This window comes from Sminthopsis crassicaudata, chromosome 2 (assembly GCF_048593235.1).
Source record: "Sminthopsis crassicaudata isolate SCR6 chromosome 2, ASM4859323v1, whole genome shotgun sequence".
Classification (NCBI taxonomy): domain Eukaryota; kingdom Metazoa; phylum Chordata; class Mammalia; order Dasyuromorphia; family Dasyuridae; genus Sminthopsis; species Sminthopsis crassicaudata.
The window spans coordinates 172,341,092-172,367,870 of NC_133618.1; the positions used below are offsets into that span (position 1 = coordinate 172,341,092).

Genomic DNA, 26,779 nt, shown 5'->3' on the forward strand with positions numbered 1-26,779 from the left:
AGGGTGTTAAGGAATTCTTCAGTCCAGTCAAAAAAAAGTCTAGTTATAAAGGAAAATATTGGAAAATAGACAAAATTATTTTTTTTCTTCCTAGGAGAGATACAGAAGGGAGAATCAAGATAACAAAACATACATTTCTCAGATCTCTTTCTTCCTTCTCCTGATCAAAAGTAGGTTTCTATATCTCAAAGGAGAAATATAAAAATGACTTACTGGATATTTTTCTAATGGCTCCATAAGCAGTGCATCTCCAAATATTAGTCTGCAATATTCCGCCATCTTGGCTTGCTGTTTAGGACTAAAACAAAAGAGAGACAAGGAGAAAGAAAGGAGAGAAATGATATTTATTTCAGTTGCTGTATGGATATGAAGAAATTTCATATCTTTTACCGTATATAGAAGTCATTTTCTCATCTCATTCTAAGTCAGTTTATTCATCAAAATTCATTGTGCTATTATTAACCTGACTTGATAATGCCTTACAGAATGCAAATGAAAAAGGCATAAACGGTCCTTTGAGGCTACAAAAGAGCTGTACATAAACAGAAATGAAATAGGTACTTGCTTCTGTAGAGACATTTAAAGGATAAACAAAAGGTTCTTATTCTTTATTTATATCTTCTTTATACAGTAAATTGTAAACTGCATGAGGAAAGAAGGCAGATTTCCATTTTGCCTTTGTTCCTAAACACCTAGAACACTTCTTTAACTATAAGATAATTTATGTGTGTGTATTACATTGGATTGGATCTGTCTGCTAGGCTTGCTATATATTCCAACTACAGTGATGGCAATCCTCCCAACACCTCCACATAATAGTATTTTTTCCAATTACATGTAAAGATATTTTTCAACATTCATTTTTATAAGATTTTGAGTTCCAAATATTTCTCCTTCTTTTCCTCTCTTTCTATCTCTCCAAGGCAAGCAATCTGAAACAGGTTAAACATGTCCAATCATGTTAAATATATTTTTATATTAGCTATGTTGTGAAGGAAGAATCAGAACAAAAGAGAAAATTATGAAAGACAAAAACAAACAAAAATGCAAAAATTTTATGCTTCTATCTGTATTCAGAATCCATAGATCTTTTTCTGGATATGGAGAGCATTTTCCTTCATTAGTCTTTTGGAATTGTCTTGGAACTCTGTATTGCTGAAGAGCTAAGTTTATCACAAATTATCATCACATAATCATACTGTTACTATGTAAATGTTGTCCTGATTCTGCTTACTTCACTCAGAATCAGTTCATGGAAGTCTTTCAAAATTTCTTTGAAATCTGCCTGTTTATCATTTCTGATAGCAAAATAGTATTCCATTACACTCATATGCCACAACTTGTTCAGCCATTCCCCAATTGGGGACTTAACAGTTATTCCCTCAATTTCCAACTCCTTGCCACCACAAAAACATGCTGCTACAATTAATTTTAATATATATTTTTGTATATATGGGTCTTTCCCCCTTTTTAAAATGATCTCTTTAGGATATAGAATCAGCAGTAGTTTGCTGGATCAAAGTATATGCACAGTCTTATTTGAATTTCTTCTGTTGCAAATTCTCTGATTTGGAAGACTCTAATTTTGTTTGTGTCTTATTTTATTCAAATATATTTCTAGTAAGTATTTGTGCTCCCTGTAACATTTACATAAATTGACTGGTATACACAATAAGAGTCTATTTAATAATGATTTTAAATAATGAAATTTTAATCAGCCACCAAATTGTACCAATAATAATTAATAACAAAAGCTAAGAAAGCAGTTAGTTACTCAACCATGAAATTTGAATTTAGAGAAGATGCAAGTATTCATCTTTTTGGCATTTGGATTTTTAAGTTTAAAAATATTTTATCTCGGGAAGAATTTCAAGTCATTTGGGCCAAATCTGAATAAGAATTCTTTTTTACAATGTACTAGAGAAGAGTCCATCTAGCTTTTGCTATATCATTAGGAAGCTTTCTCTTATATCAAGCTCAAATAAACCTCTCTGAAAATTCCAATCCTTGCTTTTAATTCTATCCTTTGGAACTAAAGAAAATACATGAAATTCCACAGGAAATCTACAGCCATGCTTCAGTTCACTCCCTACACTTTGGCAGTCTTCTCCACAAGGTAGCCAACCATCTTGCTGCTGCTAAGCACACACTATTCCTTCCCCACTTCTTCTTTAATTCCAGAACCAGGAACTATGACTAAATCAAATCAGCTATTGTTCCTGGATGGATTGTATCCAACTAATTCTTTATTACTATCAGGATCAAAATGCCCTTTCTGGGCCATAGTTTCCTTATATGTCTAAGACTCCTCCATAAGAATGTAAGATCAAAATGGGCACATTACCTAGACACAAAGAGAGATATCATAAGAAAATTTGAAAAATATAGAACATATGACTTATGGGATTTATGATTAGATAATTTATTAGTAAATAAGAGATAGAGAGCAGAGTGAGCTATAAAATGGGTAATTTCCAATAACATTAAATTTTAAAAGGCTTTATTCAAATTAAGCAAGTGTAGCCAAGATCACAAGAAAAGCAAAACATGGGAAGAAAAATTTTATAAACTTTCTCAGATAAAGGTTTCATATTAAAACTATAAAGAGCCTTGCAAAATCTATAAGAATACAAATCATTATTTATAAATGGTCAAAGGACATGAAAAGGAAGTTTTCTGATAAAGGAATCAAAATAATTTATAGGATGTGAAAAAATGCTCAAAATCATTATTGATTACCAAAAATGCAAATTAAAACAACCTTTAAATGGTGTTTTATACCTATCAGATTGACTAAAATAATTGAAAGGGAAAGCAACAAATTTTGGAGGGGATGTGGAAAAACTGGGACACTAATTCACTGTTGATGGAACTGTGAATTGATCCAATTCATTTTGAAAAGTAATCTGGAATTATGCCCAAAGAGTTATTAAACTGCCTATACTCTTTGACCCAGTAATCTTACTACTAGGTCTATTTCCAAAAATGATTAGGGGAAAAGGAAAAGATTCTATGTGTTCTAAAATATTTATAGCAGATTTCTTTGTGAAAGCAAAGAACTGGAAATTGTGGGGATGTCCATCATTTGGGGAATGATGAAAAAGTTGTGGTATATGATCATGATAGAATATTAATGTGCTATAAAAATGATGAACTTGTTGATTAAAAAAACAATATGCTTAGACATCCACAAAATGCAAAGCAAAATAAAGCTGAAAGCACATCGTATATAGTAATAGCAACATTGTTTTAAGAACAACTTTGAATGATTAAGTCATTTTGACTATTAGAAATACCCAAATTAACTACAAAGAATATATGAAGACAATACACACACTAATACATACACACATATCTGATGATAGTCATCACTAGAGTGAGAAAAGGGAAGAAAAAATTCAACTGATAAATATATTATACATTTAAACGAAATAAGAATTTGTACATAATAGATGTGCAGCTTTATGTGGAATTTTTATTTTTTAAATTAAAAACTTTTTTAAAAACATAAACTTCTTGATGGCAGGGGCTTATTTTTGCTTTTGTATTGTATCCCAAGTACGTGGCAAAAAGATTTATTCTATAATGTGCTTGATACATTATTTTTCATGTATCTGTTCTTTCACCCATTCTTCCATTTAAATGACACTAGAATAGTCACCAAGGAAAAATCAACTCTGATATCTTTTTCCATTCAATAGGAGGGACTTATAGTTTGAAGATCAAATATAATCATATATTTAAAAACTTACACAAAACTGCTATTTTCTCGCAATTCCAATTTATTCTCCATAAGATTTTCACAAACTTTCTTTGTAATCACTTCATACCTTTACATATGCTTTAGTTGCCTTGAACAAGCTTCTAATTTAATTTTAAAGTCCTCAAAATAAATAATGATACTTTCTCATAAATGTTGAGGGGAAGACAATCACAGAATCTTAATCATTGAAGAGACCTCAGAGATCATCTATTCCAGTTGATACAGCAAGAAGAATCCTCTTTATAAAATAATCAAAAATGTTTATCAAGCTTGAAAAAGTACTTTCAGCAAAAAGGAAAGTTAGGACTTTTTAAGGCCACTATTGCACTTTTGGATAGCACCAATTTCTTTACATTGAAACAGAGTTTTGTCTCACTACAAGTTCCATCCACTATATCTGGATCTGGCCTCTCTAAGCAGAATAAGACAAAGTTCACTTCTATAAAAGAAAATCTGACCAATATTTGAATAGTTCTCATGTTCCTCCTGAGTCTTCTATTTTCTTGGCTAAACAATATCCAAATTATTCAACTAATCCTTGTGTGATCTCTAAGGCCTTGCCATCCTATTTATAATTCTCTATATATTCTCTAAGCTATCAATGTCTTTTCTAGACTGAAGTAAACTCCCAGATATGACACACTATTCCAGAAGTTTTCTGGTTAGAATAGAAGCTGATGAGATTATTACCTTGCCTACTATTCTATACACCAATGCAGCCTATGAATGGATTTACTCTTTTGACTGTCATTCCAAATGCCAAATGGTTTATTTGAATTAAGCATGTACTTTGCTATTCTTTTCTATGCAACCTTTTGTTCAACATTCCACTTAGCTGTCCTGATCTTGTACAGTAATTTTTATTTTAAAAATAGGGGTGATTTATATTAAATTTCATCTTATCCTTCTCATCCATGGAGGTCTTTTTTGTATCTACCTTGCAAGCACAAGAGCTGCTATAGAACTCAAAATCACACCCAGGGACTATGGGTTACCTGTTTACCATGTGGCTGAGGTTTGAACTCACTTCTCCCCATATTGTCTATATATACTTGTGGGGAAAATGTGTCATGCCAATTGTGATAGACTAGGTTCTTTTCAACAATGAGATTAAAGGCAACTCCATTAGACTTGTGATGGAAAGTGCCATCTCTATGCAAAGAAATAACTATAGAGATTGAACGTGGATCAAAGTGCAGCATTTTCACCTTTGTTGTTGTTCTCTGTTTGCTTGTTTTTTTCCCTTTTGATATAATTTGTTTTTGCACATCATGAAGAATTAGAAGGATTGCATATGTTTAATATATATCAGATTGCTTGTTGTCATGGGAAGGAGTGAAAATAGATAAGAGGGAGAAAAATTTGAAACAAGTTTTTGCAAACTAGATGAAAACTATCTTTGCATATATTTGGAAAAATAAAATACTATAAAAAGAAAAAATAGTGTTTGTATCATGGACTTTTGGAGGAAATGTCTTGAAGCCAATTAATCTGGCTGACTAATTGATATCAATGGATGATCACTGGAAGAATACACTGGTAGACACCTCCAAGCTATCTCCATTTCACAAAAGAGGAGAAAAGTAGTAACTTCCCAACATACCCCTTTCAGTAACATTTGGCAAAGTGGTCTATATTGTGTACTACTAACATGGAATTGGAAGGATTTTATCAATTACTAGATTTGGAGATGAAGGGTGATAATCTGAAGAGAGGACAATCCTAATCTAATTCTGTATTAGAGAAAGAATGCTATCAAGAGTAATAGGTAAATTCAAGAGTGAAACAGATTTTGCAGGGAAGAGAAGGGTTTATTTTAGAAATATTGAATTTGAGGTATCAACAGAATATATCTCTCAAGACATATAATGGGAGGTAAAAATGCATGATTAGAGATATAGAGAGAACTTCAGGATGAAGTTACAGTTTTAAGAGTAATCAATATACAGGTGATTTGGGAAACCACAGTAAAGAAGAGATTGTCAAGAAATAAAGTATGCAGAGATTAGAATATAGAACAAATTAGATCTCCCAGAGTTCTTTTGCTGGGCATAACTGGTTCAGTTCATTACTACTCTTTTGGAACTGATTTGGTTCATCTCATTATTGAAGATGGCCATATCCATCAGAATTGATCATCATAGAGTATTGTTGTTGAAGTATATAATGATCTTCTGGTCCTGCTCATTTCACTAAGCATCGGTTCATGTAAGTCTCTCCAGGCCTTTCTGAAATCATCCTGTTGGTCATTTCTTATAGAACAATAATATTCCATAACATTCATATACCACAATTTATTCAGCCCTTCTCCAATTGATGGGCATCCACTCAGTTTCCAGTTTCTGGCCACCACAAAGAGGGCTGCCAGAAACATTTTTGCGCATACAGGTCCCTTTCCCTTCTTTAAGATCTCTTTGGGATATAAGCCCCAGAAGTAACACTGCTGGATCAAAATCACCTACTCCATTCTTTAAAACAAAGATTTTAAAAAATAGCATCCTAATATCCCCTATACTCATAATAAAAATCCTAGGAAAAGTTATTCCTAAACAGCTTTTCTTAGGGGGAAAAAAAAACAAAGGTCATAATTATATTGTATTCTAGGAGTCAAGTAGTTCTTGTTCCCTGAGACATACATGTTCATCTGTTGGTGACCTGAATCAGAAAAGTGAAGCAGGATAAATAGTAGAAGTCAGGGTTAAAAAGGAAGGGGGGAAGTAGTCCAGTAGAAGATTACAACTGCAGTAATAAAAGGCATTAAAATTGCAGTGAAGACACTAAAAACTCTGAAGCATTAAGAGGATGAACACTTAGCTACCATGGAGATGAAACAAGGAGGAAGGAGGGAATTTGAGAATGTAGTAGTATATTTTGAGCTTTGGCTCATGAAAGAATACACATTAAAATACTGAATCTGGAATTTCTAGTACATTTTTCAATCTCTGAAAATTAGCTAACTGAGAAACATGCTGTGTTTCTACAGAAATCCTTTTCCTCTGAAGATACCTAGAGGAATAAGGTTTTCTTTAGAATCATAAGGCACAGACTTACCTTAGAGCTCATCTAGTGCAACTAAAAGGCTTACTAATGTTGAGATCTGAAAGTCAAATTCTCCTGGTTCTTATTCTTTCTCAATCTTGGTCTCTTTCCAACATGCTATGTTGCCTTGTTGATCTATAGATGTTTTTAAAAAGTCATCAATAATCTTTTTTTACCTAGGCCTTTTTTACCTAGACAGAATGCTAGATAGAATAGGAAGCTAGCTAGAATAGTTACAAACATTCACTAGTTATGATATGTCACTTAACTTCTATTTGCCTCAGTTTTCTAAACTGTAAAATGGGGATAATAACAGCACTTACCACCCAAACTTGTTGAGAGGATCAAATAAGATAATAGTGGTACAGGACTGACCACAGTGTTCAGTACATAGTAGGTACTTAATACATCCTTGCTTCCCTCCCTCTTCCTTGTTCCCATTACCTCTAAGATAAAATATGAAATCTCAGCTTGGTATTTTAATCCCTTCAAAATCTCTCAGGTTCCTACCTATCTTTATGGCCTTATTTCATATTATTTTCTCTCATTCATCTGATGTGCTACTTATATGGGTCTGATAATTGTTCCCTGTATATGGTATTTTATCTTTTTCCTTTCTGACTTTGCAGAAAAAGGAAAAACTCCATGTTTCTTCTCTTAGTTCAGGATCCTCCTCTTAAAAGAGGCTTTTGCTCCCTCACCTCCCCAACATATTTAGCATGCTCTTCTTGAAATTACTTTGCAAATGCTTCATGTTTATTTAATTTAAATAAAGGTTATATCTCTTCCTATAGCATACATTGACCTTAATAGTGAAAATTATTTCATTATTGCCTCTTTTTTCTATAGCATTAGCATCATGCCTTATACTTATTAAGTACTTTTTGAACCTTTGTAAAATGAATTGATGTGTAATGATGTGATTTCAAATGCCCCCAAATTCAGTCAATGATTAAGATGTTTCCATAAAACTGGAAATATTTTAGCTGGGGCATATGGGTTTGGGATACATAGGATCATAGATTTAGAGCTGAAAGAGACCTCAGAATTTAGATATACAACCACTTTATTTTAATAATAAGTGATAACTAGTTTTTATACTGAACTTAATCTTTGCACAGCACTTTGCATATGCTATCTAATTTGATTCTTACAAACTGTGAGAGATAAAGTTTTATTATTATTCCCATTATGAGGAAACGAAACAAATAGAAGTTAAGGGATTTCCTTAAAATCACACAATCAGTAAGTATCTGAAGAGAATTTTGAACTCAGGAAAATGAATCTTCCTAAATCTGGGTTTGACACTGTATCCACTATGTCACCTAGATGGCCTCATGTAAGACAAGGTTAAGAATCTTTGCCCTATCTCTGTAGGGACTTATGACAATAAATGAGATGGGCTAAATTTAAAATTAAATATGAAGTTTAATAGGATAAATAAAAGACCTATGTTCAGATTTAGAATAATAATAATAAAGCTAACTGTAGTTTTTTAGGTTAGGGTAGGACTCATTAAAATATAGCTGAGCACAAAAGATATTTTTGGACAACAATAGGAACATTAGTCAACAGTATAAATAATGCCTAATAAAGCTAATGGAAATCTGCTCCTGTTCTTCAGTAGTTTCAGTCATCTGACATTTTATGTCATTTGATTTTTTGTTTAGTTTTGGTTTTTGGCAAAGATACTATAGTGGTTTGTCATTTCCTCCTCCAACTCATTTTCCAGATGAGGAAACTAAGACAAACAGGGTGAAGTGACTTGCCCAGAGTCACACAGCTAATGTCTGAAGTCAGATCTGAATGCAGGAAGATGAGACTTCGTGACTCCAAGTTTACAACTTTATTCCCTATGCTCCATACTGGGGATTGCAACCCCATAAGGAATCTCCGAACTGAATGTGGGGGCTGCAAAATTATGATTTACATATTTATTTATATATCTATGTACTATATACAAATTTCTTGGGCAAAAAGAGGCTGCAAGTGGAAAAAGTTTAAGAAGCCCTACACTATGCCACAGTCATCAATGGGAAATTAGATTTCAATTTAGAGTGGCATCATGAGCATCCCACTCTGTTTTGTCCCTATTAGGCCATGTCTGCAATATTTTACTTGGTTCTGGATAGTGAATTTTAGGAAGATGATAAAATTATATCAGTCAGTTAACAAGCATTAATTAAAAGCCTACGGGGTTCCAGAGAAGCACTAGAAATACAAAGAAAGGCAAAAATAGAGTCTGTGCTCTCATAAGACCATGTTCTAACAGGAGATAATATGCAAACAACTATATATTTATATAGTTTTTATATAGGAGGTAACGTCAGAGGGAAGGAACTAGCAGTAAGGGAAACAACAAAACTTCCTGGACTTTTTATTCTGGGATGTAAACTGAGTTTTGAAGGAAACGGGCAATCTAGGAGGCAGAGATAAGGAGGGAACACATTCCAGACCTGGGTATCAAAAAGCAACTAGTGACAAGACATACATAGGGATAAGAAATAAAATCTTAGGTCCAAAGAGCAGTGAGGGGATACTGGGTCACATACTGGGCCAAAGAATGAATAGAAATGAATAAAGCATAAGAAGATTTGAAGAAAGTTAAGGGCCAGATTATGGAGGACTTTAGAAGCCAAAGGATTTTTTTATATTTGATCTTGAAAGTAACTGCGAGTACCTGCCAACCAGCATTTTGCAGAGATTAGAGCTTGTGACATTTAAGGATCAGATAAAAGTTTATCCAGAAAAAGAGAAAAGAAAAATTAGGATTTATTTGGTAACCTGTCATGCAGAAGGGGAATTAAATCTGTTGTTGCTAAGGTTTCAGAGGAGAGAATGAAGGCTAATGTTTAGACATAGAAGAGATGCATATAGATATGAAGAAAAATGCAACAATTAGCATAGCTGGAGTTCATGATACCCCCCCTCCCTTCCAAGGATTCTGTGGATCAAAAAATTTAGATAGAAGAGAATTTTTTTCTTAAGTTCTAATTGAAATTTAGCATTGCTAAATTCGATTATTAAAAAACATCTGATAAGGGGAAAATAGGTTTCACCATAAGATCTAAACACAAAACAATTAAGAATGCCTAAATTAGAGCAATCTGAATTATATCCCTTGAGAATAGGTGGGAACTGTTTTACTGAAGGCCTTTAAGCAAAATCTGGGTGATCTTCTATATTGTATATTATAGTTGAAAGCCTTGATCAGGAATGGATAGTATTAGATGAAGTCTTAAGTTCCTTCCACACTGAGATTCTGTGACATGAAAAGTATTATATGAATATAAAGTAGTAGTTATGATAATGAGAAAGCTGATGGAATATGGAACAAAAAATAGATTTTATCATATGACTTATTGAGCTAGGTCTTTGTGTGTGTGTGTGTGTGTGTGTGTGTGTGTGTGTGTGTGAGAGAGAGAGAGAGAGAGAGAGAGAGAGAGAGAGAGAGAGAGAGAGAGAGAGAGAGAAGAGAAGAGAAGAGAAGAGAAGAGAAGAGAAGAGAGGAGAGGAGAGGAGAGGAGAGGAGAGGAGAGGAGAGGAGAGGAGAGGAGAGGAGAGGAGAGGAGAGGAGAGGAGAGGAGAGGAGAGGAGAGGAGAGGAGAGGAGAGGAGAGGAGAGGAGAGGAGAGGAGAGGAGAGGAGAGGAGAGGAGAGGAGAGGAGAGGAGAGGGAAGAGGAGAGGGAAGAGGAGAGGAGAGGAGAGGGGAGGGGAGGGGAGGGGAGGGGAGGGGAGAGGAGAGGAGAGGGGAGGGGAGGGGAGGGGAGGGAGGGAGGGAGGGAGGGAAATTTGGGGTTAAGTGACTTGCTCAGGGTCACACTGAGATAGTGTTAAATATTTAAGGCTGGATTTGAACTCAGGTTCTACTGACTCCAGAGCAGGTCTGCTACCTACTGCACCATCTACTTACTTCAAAGCTGAATCTTCTTACAAAGCTATTTTAGTGTCATCAAATTTTAAAAAATATATATAATTTAATATTGTATATATAGTAAGGTATCAGAAAAAAATTCATGTGTGTTTTTTTTAATCATGTAGTGACTCCAGATCTGAAGCAGTTTAATATTTATTTATATGTAATGAGAAATTGTATAGTGCTTAATTTAATAATGACAATTCTTTGACATTATCCTCTTTCACTTTTCTTGAGAATTCCAGGAATTAATTTTAATCCCTAAGATCAAAACCTTGTTCTCATAGTTACTGAAAAGAACTATAAAAACCTTTGTTGCTAAAAAGGTTTATTGATCAAATAAAAACAAATATTACAATAGTTTTGTCTTGAGTGCATTTAGCTTTCTAAATTCATTGCTTTTAGAGGATGCTACTGACTGAAAAGCTTTAGCACTGGAAGAATAGATAAAATTTTTAAACAGAAGCCCATTTATCTCAAAATGATGGCAAAACAAAAGATAATAATGTTGTAAGGATGAATAATAAGTACCATAATCTATTTTATCAAGGTGTTGTCACTGATGTTATCAGAATATTTTAAAGAAAATATACATGACTTATCCATGGCTTAAAAAAAACGACTCATATGTCCAAAAATTATAATGATCACACTGAAGATCATAGAAATCATAGATTTGGAGCTGAAGGGGATTTTAAAAGCTTAGTTTAAGAGATAAGAGAGTTGAGGCATAGAAGAAGGTTAAGTGAGTTGACCAAAATTACGGAGTTAGTAAGACATAGATTTAAGAGCTGAATTATGATTTTCTGATTCCAGAATTAGAACTTTTCCTAATTTTAATTTTTTAACAACATTAAACTGATATAAAAAGATGACAAGAATAAAAAAAAACTTTCTTAGTAAACAAATACCATGAACACAATAAATACAGTGCTGATGATTCTTACTAAAAAGTAACATATAATCATACCTAATTAAATACCTAAAATATTTTATGAATTTTTTATGAATGCAAAAGAACACATAAGTCTTTATCATTTAAAAATTTTAATATTTGCATAATTACAATCAATCTTTGTCTTTATTAGACTATACAAGTATTTTGCTGCACATTTTGAGAAATCATTAAAATTTTACTGACAGGAAAATAAAGTTGAAATAAATATATGTTATAAATGATGGCAGTTTTAACTCATTTTTGAAGCAATTGTTATGATTTAGTTGGACAGAGCAAAGTAATAATTTGGGAATCACTCATTATTTTATTAATAGACACAAAGGTAAAAAAAAAAGAGAGTTAAAGGGGGTTAAAGGAGGTCATTCCCATTTCTGTTTCTAATTTCTTCTGGCAAATGCTTAAGATCTTTTAGAAGTAGTTTGAATAAAAATTGAAGCTTGTTGAAATATTTCCCAACAGTAAAATGAAGCCAAGATAGGCTTCCTAAATACTATTTAATAAGGATGCTTTCTTTGAGAAATTTATCTTTTATTTCTCCTGAGCATATTTCTCCTTAGATATATGCATATATCTATACACATATGTGCACATGAATGTGTATGAATGTAAGTACATATGCTCTATATTTACAAACACTATATATATGCATACATACAAATGTTTCTATATTATATATTATTATTTGCTTATTTCCTCTTCCATTTGAATGGGAGCTCCAAAAGCACAAGGACTGTATTTTTGTTTTTCTTTGCATGCAAAGTGCTTAGCAAAGTGCCTAGCACATAGAAATTACTTAAATGACATCAATATTGTAAATTCCATACACTTTGATTCTAAGACCCCAGATTTGGATCCTTGAATTTCCAAAGAATTATTATTAATTGTGTTTTAATATTACTTTGCTTATTTTGTACAATATATAATTTTGTGTTTGCATGCATAGATATGTGAATAAAGATAAAGAAACAGAAATCAATGAATATAAATGTACTATAATCAAAAATTGTCAAAAATTAGCCCTTTAAAGCTCCCATTTTGATAAATTTAAATATCAAACCACTAAATCTGAATGATCTTCTCTATGCTAAATTAAATAGTAAAGGGAATACATCATGAAATATGAAAATATTTGCAAATATTAAGAAAACTAAAAGGAGAGACATAGAGTGGTTAACAATCTTCTTAAGATGGAATAGAAGGTCAACTAGGCAGAGTAGATACTGGATTTCTCAGACTTTTAAGTTTCTAGGCAATAGGATGTATACTTTTTCATTCATTTTACACAAAAATTTAGCCAGGCATTGCAAATTTCTAATACTAAACTGTGTGGGATCATTTTTTCCAACCATATAGGTCATGTTCCTATTTGTATAGTGCAATATCATTTAAATAATTTTTTAGAAGCCTTTAGATCCTGATTAAAGGCCAGCAGGAATACAATGAGAAAGTCAAAATGGTGGCGAGGTTTGTATAAGATTGTAGCCATAGGAAGGAAGATTGTTGGCAGTTCAAATTAGAACCTATTCCTACACTTACTCCTCTGTTCTTCTAGAAAACCAATCCAAAGAATCTTGCTTCCTTAGTCACTAATGAGAGTTTCTATGACAATGTGGAAGAACTGCCTTGGGGCATCTCTAACAATTCAAGATTGTAGGGATGGATCCCTATCCTCCTCCCTTCTACCTGCTTCCTTTGAAAATTAGGAAGGTTTTATCAAATACTGAGCATAAGCTACAAATACATATAAGTCTAGGCTTGGTTTATGCAAAACCAACTAGAAATTTTTGTTTGAGGAAAATGCTCATGAATATTACAGCTTGGAAATAAGTACACAAAAGCAGGGCTGTGACAAATTTTGCTTTCTTGTGAATCACACTCTTTAGAGAGATGACACATTTATTCTACAGTGTACATATAAATATGGTATACTATGTTTGAAAAAAGGAGAATATTGCATTTAAATTCATGACATGACCATCAGAAATCTAATTTCATTATTTTTACTGTTGATAAAAATTTAATATAAATTTTTCTCTATAAGAATGAAAACCTCTCACATAATATATAAGATTTAAAACAATACCCTTAATAAATGTCAAATAATCAAATAACAATTCCTCCTGAATTAAAAAAAATGTTCTAGTGAAATTATGTATTACTTACGAATCCACATGATTTTCAAAAGAAAGAAGGATTGGGTATGGTGATGTCTTAAATGCACACTCAGCAATAGCTTCTATCACCTCCTAAAAAGTGAAAACACATATATTCAGGATTCCCACATTTCTAAGATCTGCATTTAATCTTTTGTGCTGCACATAATAACATCAATTCATTTCCATACAGTTCTGAAAAAGGAAATGCTTATAAAGCTACAATGTAAAAAGGGCAAGCTCCATCTTCATCTGAGTCATAGGTCCCTCACTTTTCATTTGAGATTAATAGGGGAGGAGAGAAGACCTTGACTTCTCTCTGACTAGCTCTAGGATGGCGCTTGTACAATAGTGAATTATAAGTCTGTCCTTTTTAGGAGATTCAACTAATTTTTACACAGAAGAAATGTGGCAGAATTAAGATAAGAAATCTTCCAGATAGAGCTTTGAGATTTTCTAGACAATTATGATCTCCCAGTTAGGAAGTCTTGCTCTAAAGAATGATCAGAAATCTGAGCAAAAAGGAAGGATACCAGGAGAAAAGAGAGGGCATCTTTAGTTACTTCACAACTCTGGGGCTGGGTCTTGGTGATACAGATCAAGCTTCAGATAACTTCCATTTTAGTTGAAATAATTTCAAAGCTCAGGATTTTTTTTTTACTAGAAGTTTCCCCCTCCACCATTCCTTTTTTGTTTGCTTTATAATCTTACCACCAAAATTACATTTACAGCCAAAATGACATCTCACTTCAGAAGTGTTTTACAAGTGTTTGACAAATCCATCCTTAAAAATGGAACTATTACTTTCTCTGCTGAGAGCTCTGAGTTTTATTAATATTCTCCATAATTAGAACAGTCATGTACTATTTAAGAAGTAGCTGTATTTTTAAAGTTTCTTTTCTATAAACTAAAATTACTGGCACAGGCACATTAGCAGCTTACTGCATGTTATGGAGAAATTATTTTAGGCTAAAATGAATGTAGTAGAGACTTCTATGGGTGGAATTAATAATCTTTAAAACATATGGTGCAGTTGCTAAAATCTCATTGAGAGAAAAACTGCTCTTTAAATTCTCCATCCTTGACTGACTATAGCAGAGCACATTTGAATATCCATTTCCTACATTTGTTTTCATGTTGGTATGAAATAATATTATGAATTATTAGTATTTCTCTTGAGAAAAGATTCTTATTTTCAGATATGCTCAATTTAACAACCTGATTAAATTTAATACATCTCCAGGAAGCTTGAAATATCATTTCATCCAGTTTTCCATCGTAAGCAATTTCTACCTACAGAATATATGCATGAGGAAAGCACATGAACTATATGAGATAGGGTAAAAAGTTATATGAAGAAAGAGGCCATAAGAGATTTAAAGAGCAAGAAAAAAATAGCTAGAAACAGATATTGATGCTTAGAAGTATTACAGAATAATCAAATAAAAACTTTTGACCAGCAGCCTATCATACTGGTTTTGTTTGCTCTGTTACTATAGAATACAGTTCCTTTCCTGGGAAATTGGGGAGAAGAAGAGACACCCTTATGGACTATATTCAGTAGGTACAAACACAACCAAAAATTTTTACAAATCATACCACTTTTCATGCACCAATACATTCTGTTACATATTAGATATTTTGTACACAGAAACTAAGGAAGATAATAAAAGGTATTTCCTTTATAGATAGAGACAAACTCAGCAAGTGTGTTCCATTAGTCCTATTGTATTGATTTTGTGCCCTGTTAAGTATCTAGCAGAAAACGTCTTCTTTGTTCTTCTTTTCACTAATTTTCTTCAGCCACAAAGTAAATAGATTTTTATGGATGTTTAAAGTGACGTCTTTCTTTCTGTTCATTTATTTCTGACTCTTCATGAGCCCATTTGGGGTTTTCTTGCAGAGATACTGGAATAGTTTGTCATTTTCTTCTCCAGCTCATTTGACAGATGAGGAAACTGAGGCAAATAGGTGACTTGCCCGCAGTCACACAGCTAAATAAGTGTCTGGATCCAAATTTGAACTCAGATTTTCTTGACTTCAGTCTCAGTGTGCCATCTAGATGACTGTCAATAGTGTTTCCAATTCTTGTCCCTAGGTCTGACTATAATATATTCAGCCCCACATCTTTTCAAAACTTTGATTTAAAATATTAACTCTATGTATGACTTGTGGTGATGCAGAAAAAATTGTTTGGATAGAAAGCTCCTGAATGATTGATAGATTATGAATTCAGTTCTTGTCCTCATCAGGATTTTGTTCAGAAAAGCAGTTTTCGAACTTTTTCTTAGCTTCTGGTAGCTTGTTCAGTAACCTAGCCACCAAGGATGGACTACAAACATAATTGAGAAATGGCACTTCTGGAGACCAACAATAGATATTCAAGCAGGATATGACTTAGTCATTATTGAAGAACTACTCATATAGTTGAGTACATGAGAAGAATCACTCCAATGTGATGAAATGCCAATAGCACAGAACCAGAAGTTGCATTAAAAAAGCACAATTAAAAATAATGTCTTCAAAAGGACTGAAAGAATTCTTAGATTTTTGAATTTTAAAATTTTAATTTAAATAACTTTAATATCATGAATGAAATTTAGGTTATAAGAAGTATAATCTTAGGAAGGATGTTTCCAGGATTGCATATGGAAACATGGCAACAAAGAATAAATCCCTTGATTTTTCAGTTCAGAAGTTTATCCATTATTGTCTCCTTATCTCTTCACCATCTTCATCTACTCAAATTATTCAACAGAATTGTGGGGCAGCAGTAATGCCAAGGATAGTCCCCCATACTGGCATTTCCTGTAAAGCTCCATTCATTCCAATAGTATTTTGACAGAATTCCCTGGACAATTGGGTTATGAAAGCAAAGACAGAAAAATAGGGGAATGAAACAAATGCCTATTGATTTTCTTTAAAAGACTATGTAAAAAATAAAGTGTTGCTATATTCTTGTGGGAGACAGGCATGTTTGAAACCTTTGATCAGAAGATCACTCTATTATAAAGTATTCTTGTCAGACTCCCATAGAAGGATGGCTAGTAATGATTACCAAAGGGGAAAAAAATTACCAACTCCTGTGTGCAACCTCATTGAACTTACTTATACCTAGAATATTCAAAAGTACTTGGGATCTGATGGTTCTAGACTGGTGCCTCTATAAGAGATATCAGCTCCCTTTTTCCTCCTAAGTATAAACTAGTATAAGCTCTTGTTGACAAATTGTTGAATTGTGTGCATCTTTTTTGTGATCTGGTGGCCCAAAACAGTCCATTCTTGGCAAAGAAATTGGCATGGTTTGCAATTTCCTTCTCTACCTCATTTTTACAAATGAAGAAACTGAGGTAAACAGGCTTAACCATCCGTGCTAATTTAGTGCTTTCATAGTTCAAGATTGAGAAATTGCATGGCTGCTTTTGGCTGTCATAAAGGACATGAATACTTTAAAGTTTATGAGGGAATCTTCTCATTTACTAATAAGCAGGAAAAGTTAATGACTCAGTGGGCTTTAATATTTCTTTTTTCCTTCCACTCTCCAAGGGGCATTAAATAATATTGGAATTTCCTGTGAGGGATGAGGAAGGGCTGGTCCTCCCTCTACACCCTGGCAGGATATCCATGGTTTTCACATGGCAAATAGAACAGGAGGGATCATTTTAGGTGAGCTTAATGCTGTATCTCTAGCTTCCTTTTCTATTCTGTGGTTCTTTGTCTAAATGTAGGTGATTGAAATATTAACATTAAGATGAATACAAACAAGTTTGCAGGTGACCAGATAATTTGGAGAGGCTTGTCAGAAAACATCAATCTCAAAGGATACATTACAGAGTCAAAGTTAGAGATAAAATATATATGTCTTCCGCAATCATGGTAACAGTTATATGATTTTCCATTTTAAGTACAAATTTCTGATAGTATAACAGTAGTTATTATTTCTGCTTGTTTAACTTATTCAATTTTTAATCAATGTTCTTTTATGAGAGCCTTTTGTGTTATGTATTTTTAATGTGCAAGAAATAAATGCCTGTGTCCTATATGATCTACCCTGTATAATTTGATTCATCAAATATCTCTGGGTCAGTCTCTTTAGTAAAAATGAAGAGGGTCCAGTGTCCCAGTCTCTTAGACATAGCAGAAGTTCCAATTGTTATCTACTCATCAATCAGAATCAGTCACTTTGTTTCACGTGCTGTTTCATGGTGCCCATTTTAGCCATTCTAGATTCAGGGATAAGATCTGAACCTGACTTCCTTTTGATTAACCAAAAGTAACAGAGGCTATCATTCACCCTTTTGAAATGGCATCCTCCCTCTCTCTCATGATTGACCGATGCATGTTTACCTGTTATTGGTTCTGTCCTTTTTCATTTAAAAAGTGTTCTGCTTAGAAATAGCACTGGTTGCTTCAAAATTGTCTAGGAAAATGCTCTTGTTTGTGAAGGATAACTTCAGAGACCATACCATGAACATTTTGACCAATGGGAATATCACAGAGCCTAACAGCCTATATGTATCATCTAGAATGATGGTTTCAAAGAAGAATGGAAAATTTTTATAGATGTGTAGATTACTGGACCACATGGATCATGATGTATATAATACCAAGAGTTCAAGATGCCTGGACTGAGAGGAAATCAGCATTTGTCTATATTGGACTTGGGAATTAGCTGATAGAGGAGGAAATCAAGAAGGCTAGATCTTTCCAGCTGGATTTTTGCCAGTGATTGCACATATCTAAAAGCATCATTGTGGAATACCAGCTCCATTACAAAAACTAATGTAGAAAGTAGTTGGAGACGTGAACAACTTGTAAGAATTGCTTAACTTTGAGAACAATGCTATCTTTGGAAAGAATCTGAAAGAATATGAGGAAAATCTGATTAAAATAAAGGTTACGTTAAACAGGATTTTCCCCTTTTTCATAATTTTTAATGCATAAAATAAAATGTGCAGGATCACTATTAATTTTAGAAAATTTATTAGAATCATAGAGCCTCAGCCCCTCTGCCTGTCCATTTCAGTGTCTTACTAGAAGGATATTCTTAGAATTAAGTTACTGCCCTATTCTACATTCCTCAGCTTTTATTAAGTAATTTAGAAAATATTATCTCTTTAATGCTGCTTTAGATAACAAAGTACTCTCTCTTTTATTTGTCCCATATGATATATAAAATTAAGCCTCGGAGGGAGGATTTTGGACCTATACCCAGAGCATAGAATCCCCTATTCTGCACTGTACATTACAGGTGTGGAGATCATAATTGAGACTATTCTTCCCAACAGTTGTTTTTCTCTTCACTTTGTGAGCAATAAAGTTTGCTACATTGCATTACCAAAAAAACCGCACAAAAAGCAAAAGGTTAGTAAAAATAAGGATTCATTTTTTTTCCATCTAAATTCATGGACCCATTGAAATCTATTCATAGAGCTCCAAATCCAGGTTAAGAGTCCCAAAGATGCCTTTAAACTTCCAATTGACAAATGTCACTTTTGCATTTGCTAAATATATTGATGAAATAGCATCAAAAGAGGTATGAGTACCATTCCAGAGAAAGTATAAGCATTGCTGACTTGTGTGTGTTCAAATGACCTTTGAGATACAAGAGATTTTCTAGAATTTAGGGATTATTGCAATTTTTTTCAAGGACTATTAGTCTATTTTCAAATTGCTAAATGACCACTCAGAAACAGATTGACAAGTTATGTAAAGTTGTCTTAAAACCCTCAAAGCATTTGGGAGACTTATGGATGGACAGATGTGAATAAGCTTCCAAGGTTTGGTCAATTGCTCCATACATATACCAGTATTGATCTAAGCAGATCTAATGAAACTTTTTTGTTTTGAACAAAAGTGTCACCTTGGAGGTCTGGTACTGAAAGAATGATAGTCATCAGACCAGTTGCATTTGCCATCAAAGAACTCAATGACAGAAAAAGTTATTGGCCCCACTTGCAATCTGGAGTTCTTGACTTTGAAGTGGACTATTGCTGAAGATTTCAAAGATTTTGTTATGTGTAGGAAATTTGCAATAGTAGACTGATAGCAATCCATCAACATATTCTGACTAGTGCCAATTTAGATGCTGTTTACTGGAGGTATTTATCATTGCTGGCCAATTGCAATTCAGCAAATACCATTAAACAGGGGAGAAATGACAAATGCTGTTGCCCCATTGTGAAAGCCATAAATCACCAAAGCTGAAGTTAGATTTAAGAAAAGAGGAGTGAAAGTCATTTGTGACATCCAAAGAGCTGGATAGCAATCAAGTAGTAGAGCAAATGAAAGTATAAACTCTCACCAGATAACTTGTCAATAGAATAGATGATCCAATTTTTTTTACTCATAAATTGAGAAGCAACAGTTGAAAACAATATTGAAAAAACAAATACAAGCCAAGAAGAAAGTGACTCCTGAAGACTCAATTCTCAGTCCCTTGAAGCAGCATCATACCTAGATTGTCATATTATACATTATATTTTCCCATTTATCAAAATTATTTCAATAATAATCATGAAAAAAAACACACTGAAATGTTTTTTGACCTTAAGATATAAAATCATTCCAGTAATAGAATTATATATATATATTATATATAAAATAATGTATATTACATATATATGTGTGTATATATATAATAGGATAACAATAACTATATATCTATATATATAAACACACACACTATGGTATAAAGATGAGAGGAGGTAATGGATTAATATTTTAAATTAGTAATTTAATCTCCCAGAGCTATTTCTCCCAATATAGACACTGCACTAAAGTTGTGAGGCATTATTGACCATCATCAAGTTGTAAAAATTCCTGAGACTAGATTTTGCAGATTTATATTTTAGGGAGTTGCCATTATTTTTCTCCTTCCAGTTTTGAGAGTGTGGTTCTTATCTCAGCTGAAATCTAGCTGTAGTCCCTGGGTCAGAGATACATTGAGTTCTTTTTCCAGACCCTGTAGAGTCTAAGGGTTGTATCTGCCCCAATCTTAGCAATCCATTCCTCTTGTTTTTCCCTGAAACTTGTTGGGAAGGCATTTTCTGGTCTGTGGACTCTCTTGCCCTTCTAAATTTACTTCATGATTACCTACACCCCAAGCATACTGACACCTGAGTGTTGCCCTTGGCATGCCATTGCCTTGAGGGTACCCTGCTGTAAAGACAATGATAACAATTGGACTAGAAATTAAGTATGATAACAGATTGCCAGTGAACACACAGATGGTATCAGGAAGCAGATGGAGCCACTGAATTCATAGTGCTTCATGGCCCTGAAAGCTTTATAGGATGACTTTGGACATATGGGTCAAGAAAGAACCTTAGGGTTAATAAGAAACAGACTCTGATGATCCAAGATGGATGCAGATGTAATCAAGAAATGTCAGAAGTTCTCTAAAAAAGTAAAACAAAAAAGTATATCTGATGAAAGAAATACTATAATAGCCTAAGCAAAAGCTCTCTAAAACAGAGTAAGAACATAAGCTATAGCTTATCACTAGTAACTGACCATTTCATAAGGGGCCCAACCAAAAAGTTCCCATGGGTGATAAAATGTTGAAAGATGAATACTCTTGATTATATGGACTTTCTGCAAAGCTCTATTCAGATCAAGATAAAGATTTGAAAGCACAAAATTCTAGGAGATATTAACATTGGCTGGCATCAAGACATCTAGAATTATATGTAACTACTCTCAAGTGGACCCACAACAGTATATTTCAATTGAATGCATCTGGTTCTGAAACCAGAACAAAAATGCAATGTAAATAGCATGTGGCTTTATATGTATACAGGTCTGCCAGGATTGATGCCAGTGTCAGTGATATTTGAGCATGGATTATACATATTTATTTCTAATTTTTATCGACTTTGATGACTGCATGGATAGAAAGACTTCCTACTACATGAAGTCCATTCTTTACCTAAGAAAAAAACAAGCTTCTTTCTAGCTACATCTTCCCTTCTGAAGAGTGAAGAAAGAAACAAATGTCAAATTCATTGTCAAGATTTTCAAAGATGTGATTGAATTTTACTTGAGAAATCTTGATATCCAGGAAACTCACAAGTATTAAGAGATCAATTGAAAGTTTTTTCCATTTTTAATTGTAGGGAGATCATGAAGCCTGACTACTTAGAAAATTGCCCTTGGGACTGGCTTATACCCTGCAGAGACAATTCAGGGCAACCACATTTTGTCAATAGGTGGTAAGTTTGTAAGATTCTCTATTGCATAGGGAGAGACTGCTAAGTACTTTTCTCAGAGTAGTCAGAACAAAAGAAACCACCTGCCAAATAGTGTGAAGACAGATGGACCTTCAGAAACTTAGTTTTATGATTCCACATACTATATATTCCAATTAACAGTTGAAATTAATGGATGGGGAAAAAGGAAAAGTCAAAGATGATTTCAAGGTTGTTACCTGTGTAAGTGGAAAAATAGTGGTAATCTTAACCTGAGTTAGCAATTTTAGAAAGAAGGGAAATAAAATATTATTTTTGTTGTTCACTTGCCTCATAAAATACTTTGAAAAGTATTTTCCTAGAATTAAAACACATGTCCATAGAAATTATTCTTATTTATCCTTGTTGAATAATAATTCTCTTGCCTCAGATTATTAGTGTTGTCATATGGCTAACCAGCCAGCTGGTAACTACTTATAAGGCAGATTTATGACTTGGCAGAAGTAATAAATTTTTTTCTGTTTACGATGATGTACAAAGAACTAGATTAAGTCTCACGATATCACATAGAATTGCAAGACATCAAGTAATAAGGATAGTTGTTAACATCTAGTATAACCATAATGAAATATAAATCCTTTCTTCCCTCCTCCTCCTCTTCCTCCTCCTCCTCCTCCTCCTCCTCCTCCTCCTCCTCCTCCTCCTCCTCCTCCTCCTCCTCCTCCTCCTCCTCCTCCTCCTCTTCTTCTTCTTCTTCTTCTTCTTCTTCTTCTTCTTCTTCTTCTTCTTCTTCTTCTTCTGCTGCTGCTGCTGCTGCTGCTGCTGCTACTGCTGATGTTGCTGCTTCTGCTTCTACTTTTTTTCTGCTTCTTTTTATTTTTTCCCCTTTCTCTGTCTCTCTGTGTCTCTGTCTTTCCTTATCTCTCTCTTCTTCTGCCTATGTTTCTTTTTTTTTAAATTATAACTTTATTGACAGTACATATGTATAGGTAATTTTTTACAACATTATCCCTTGCACTCATTTCTGCTCCGACTTTTCCCTTCCCTCTCTCCACCCCCACCCCTAGATGGCAGGCAATCTTATACATGTTAAATATGTTATAGTATATCCTAGATAAACTATATGTGTGCAGAACCAAACAATTCTCTTGTTGCACAAGAAGAATTGGATTCAGAAGGTAAAATTTAACCTGAGAAGAACAATAAAAATGTAAATAGTTCACACTCATTTTCCAGTGTTCCTTCTTTGGGTGTAGCTGATTCTGTCCATCATTGATCAATTGGAACTGAATTAGATCTTCTCTTTGTTGAAGATATCCACTTCCATCAGAATACATCCTCATACAGTATTGTTGTTGAAGTGTATAATGTTCTCCTGGTTCTGCTCATTTCATTCAACATCAGTTCATGTAAGTCTCTCCAAGCCTCTCTGTATTCATCCTGCTGCTCATTTCAGAACAATAATATTCCATAACGTCATATACCACAATTTACCCAATCATTCTCCAATTGATGAACATCCATTCACTTTCTAGTTTCTAGCCACCATAAAAAGGGCTGCCACAAATATTTTCTGCCTATGTTTCTTAATAGAAGCAATCTAATTATAACAATTTGGTTTTCAAATGGAGAATGGACAATAGTTCTTAGTTATATATAGTCTATTCCTGTTCCCATGTAGAGTGGACTTTGTTGATATCCAAATTCTCTTAGGTTTTGTGACTCTGATTTAGAGCAAGAAATGATTAAGGTAAAATAAAAGGAAGAATAAGAAACTATCGAAAAGGAATTTATCCATATACTTCCGTTCTAACTATTTTGATAGAGCTTTTTTTAGCAAGTGATTTGGATATTGATGAGATGTCACTGATGAAATTAAAATGACTTACCCTATGTGACTCAGATAGTATAGTAATTAGTAATTAATTCCTAACAATGATTTGTTAGGAAAATATAAACTTTTTGTGGCATAATGAGAGAGAGAACAGGGTATTTTATACTAGACAAAGGAATAGTTTAGCAAACTATGGGAGAAATGTACCACTATATCCCCTTAATGATGCTCATTAACAAATTATGTCTTTTTAATGAATTAGATTAACAAAATCACAACATAGGGTTTGAGAATAAATAAAAATTTTGTTTACCACTTGAAAAACTGAAATCAAGACCCAAAGCTAAATTGATCTTTTGTTGGAGTTTCAAATGTAGATTTTTAGAACTAGAAAGTAAAACAGGCATCATAGATTTCCAACTTCCTTCTTTAAAAATTAGGAGATTAAAGTTCAAATTGACTTTCCCAAAGTTACATAAACCAAAGAATTTCAGAGCTGGCATTAAAAGCAAGGATCAGGGTTCTCTATTACACTGTCTCATACGAGGTTCTCTCTAAAAAAGCTAGTCCTTTCTATCAATTAAACTATTCATCATACCTTAAAAGAGATTTCTGTTGTCATAGTGAAACCATGGGTAATTACAGGCTCCTCTTCAGCTGTTCTTCCCTTCCAGCAGTCCAGCTCCACACAGCGACAGCCAGACAAGAGGACTTGGCGATACATCTCTACTGAGGAGTTGCCAGCTAGCTGGCCAGCTGTGAAAAAACAAGAATATGAGACCAGGGCAGTCAAAAAAAGGAAAACAAAAAGATTCAAGGTCTTTTAGCACTATGTGAAAAGGCACTTCTCAAAACTTTCCTGAAAGACTATTCCAAGTGAATGATCCCAACAATATGCCTCTCTTCTTCATGAATTCCCAACTTTGTCAAGGGATACTAGCATCCTTCAAGTCACTTAGGTGTTATCTTCTCAATTATCTTCAATTATCTATCAATTATCAATTGTCTTTCCCATCACTCCCACTTTCCCTTTAATTGACAAATCTTATCAATTCTCCCTTCATGATAACTTTTGCATTCCTCTTTCTCTGAATCAGGGATATCATCCTAATTTAGGATCTGATCATTTCTTGGTTGAACTATTACATAAACATAACTAGTCAAAAAACAAATTCCTATGTTGTTCATGTTCAAAAATGTGTCATACTTCGCATATTAACCTGTCACATCTCTGATAAGAGATAGGTAGCCTTCTTTATCACTGATCCTTTGGGATTATTGTTAGACTTTGGTTTGATGAGATAGAGTTCTTCAATCTTTCAAAATTATTCATTTTAAATATATTTGTTATGTTACAAATTGATTTTCTAGTTCTACTTACTTCAACTTGGATCACTTTATATGTCTTTCCAAGTTTCTCTGAAAAAATCCCTTTCATAATTTTTTACAACCCAATATTATCCTGTGTTGTTATTCACTTAATATAATTTTTTCAACTATTCTCTATTTGATAGGCATGTTTTTAGTTTCAAATTTTTGACACTATAAAAAGAACTACTAAAAGTATTTTTGTACATACTCTTCCCTGCCTAGTCTCCTATTCGTTTGGTTATCAAATAGATCTTCATAATGCATAAGTCTGATTATTTCACCTTCATATTTAATAAACTTTGTTGGATCCATATGGGCTCTAGGATCAGATATAAAAGCCTCTTTTTGATGTTTTAAAGACTTTTATCACTGGCCCATCCTTATCTTTCCAATATTCTTATATCTTACTTACCCTATGTACTCTATGATCTAATGACATTGGCTTCCTACTTATACATGACATTCCATTTCCCAGTTCTGAACATTTTCATTAGCTGTCCCCTATGCTTGAATTTCTTTCCCTTTTTGTCTCTGCCTCCTCATTGTTCTAACTTTCTTTTAGTCTCAACTAAAATGCAACCTTTTTCATGAAGCTTTTTCAGATTACCTTTAATGCTAGTGCCTTTTCTTGAGAATATTTCCAATTTATCTTGCATGTCTTATTTTTACATAGTTGTTTATATGTTGTCTCACAATTAGACTGAGCAGTTCTTGAGAGAAAGAATTATTTTTCCATTTTTTTGTATTCTCAACACTTAGCACATAGTAAGTATTTGATAAATTCTTTTTGATTGACTATATTAGTATTACCCTATTTCCTTGATCTCTTTGAGATATAGGTCTATTATAGGTATTACCAATCAAGGGGTATGTACACTTTAGTAACTTTTGGGTAACAGTTCTAAATTATTTTTGAGATTGCCTGGATCAATTTATAGTTCTTCCAACAGTGCATCAGTGTGCTTTAAACCATTTCCAAACCAAAAGAAATGTGATTTTTAAGATTTTTAAAATTTTGAGTGCATATTTATCACTGTGCTCTGCTATTACAAGAAACACTAATGGGATTATTTGTTCCTAAAATTATGTCTTTATGTAATGGTAATAATTTTAAAGTATCTTATAATTAAGAGATTTTTTTACTAAGATTCTATTATTAATATAGCCTCTAATACAGTTCAATACAGTGTTAAGAGGTTATCTGTATATTTATGTGTGTATTAAGTAAGGCCAATTGCACTGTCTTTGGAAATTCTCATGTAAAGTTCTAAATGAACACTGAAAAATGTAAGATGTAAAAAATCATTATTCAAAAAAATCTTCTCTAAATCCTCAGGATTTTTATACATTACCAACACAATCCAACAGCAAGAGATACAAAGAGAAATTCCATTCAAAATAACAGTCGATAGTGTAAAATATTTGGGAATATATCTACCAAAGGAGAGTCAGGAATTATATGAGCAAAATTACAAAACACTTGCCACAAAAATAAAGTCAGATTTAAATAATTGGAAAGACATTCAGTGTTCTTGGATAGGCCGAGCGAATATAAT

At 33.3% G+C, this 26,779-nt stretch overlaps 1 protein-coding gene across 2 annotated transcripts in view; it reads right to left on the reverse strand.

The window, feature by feature from the left end:
• Window positions 1–26,779, reverse strand: part of PLCB1 (phospholipase C beta 1) — an 814,021-nt gene that overhangs the window by 170,091 nt on the left and 617,151 nt on the right. For both annotated transcript variants that reach the window (XM_074287888.1, XM_074287889.1), the window contains exons 11-13: window positions 24,451–24,608; window positions 13,840–13,922; window positions 214–298 (exon numbers count right to left, since the gene is read on the reverse strand). In XM_074287888.1, the coding sequence (XP_074143989.1) occupies window positions 214–298; window positions 13,840–13,922; window positions 24,451–24,608 (326 nt within the window). The remainder of the gene's footprint in view (window positions 1–213; window positions 299–13,839; window positions 13,923–24,450; window positions 24,609–26,779) is intronic.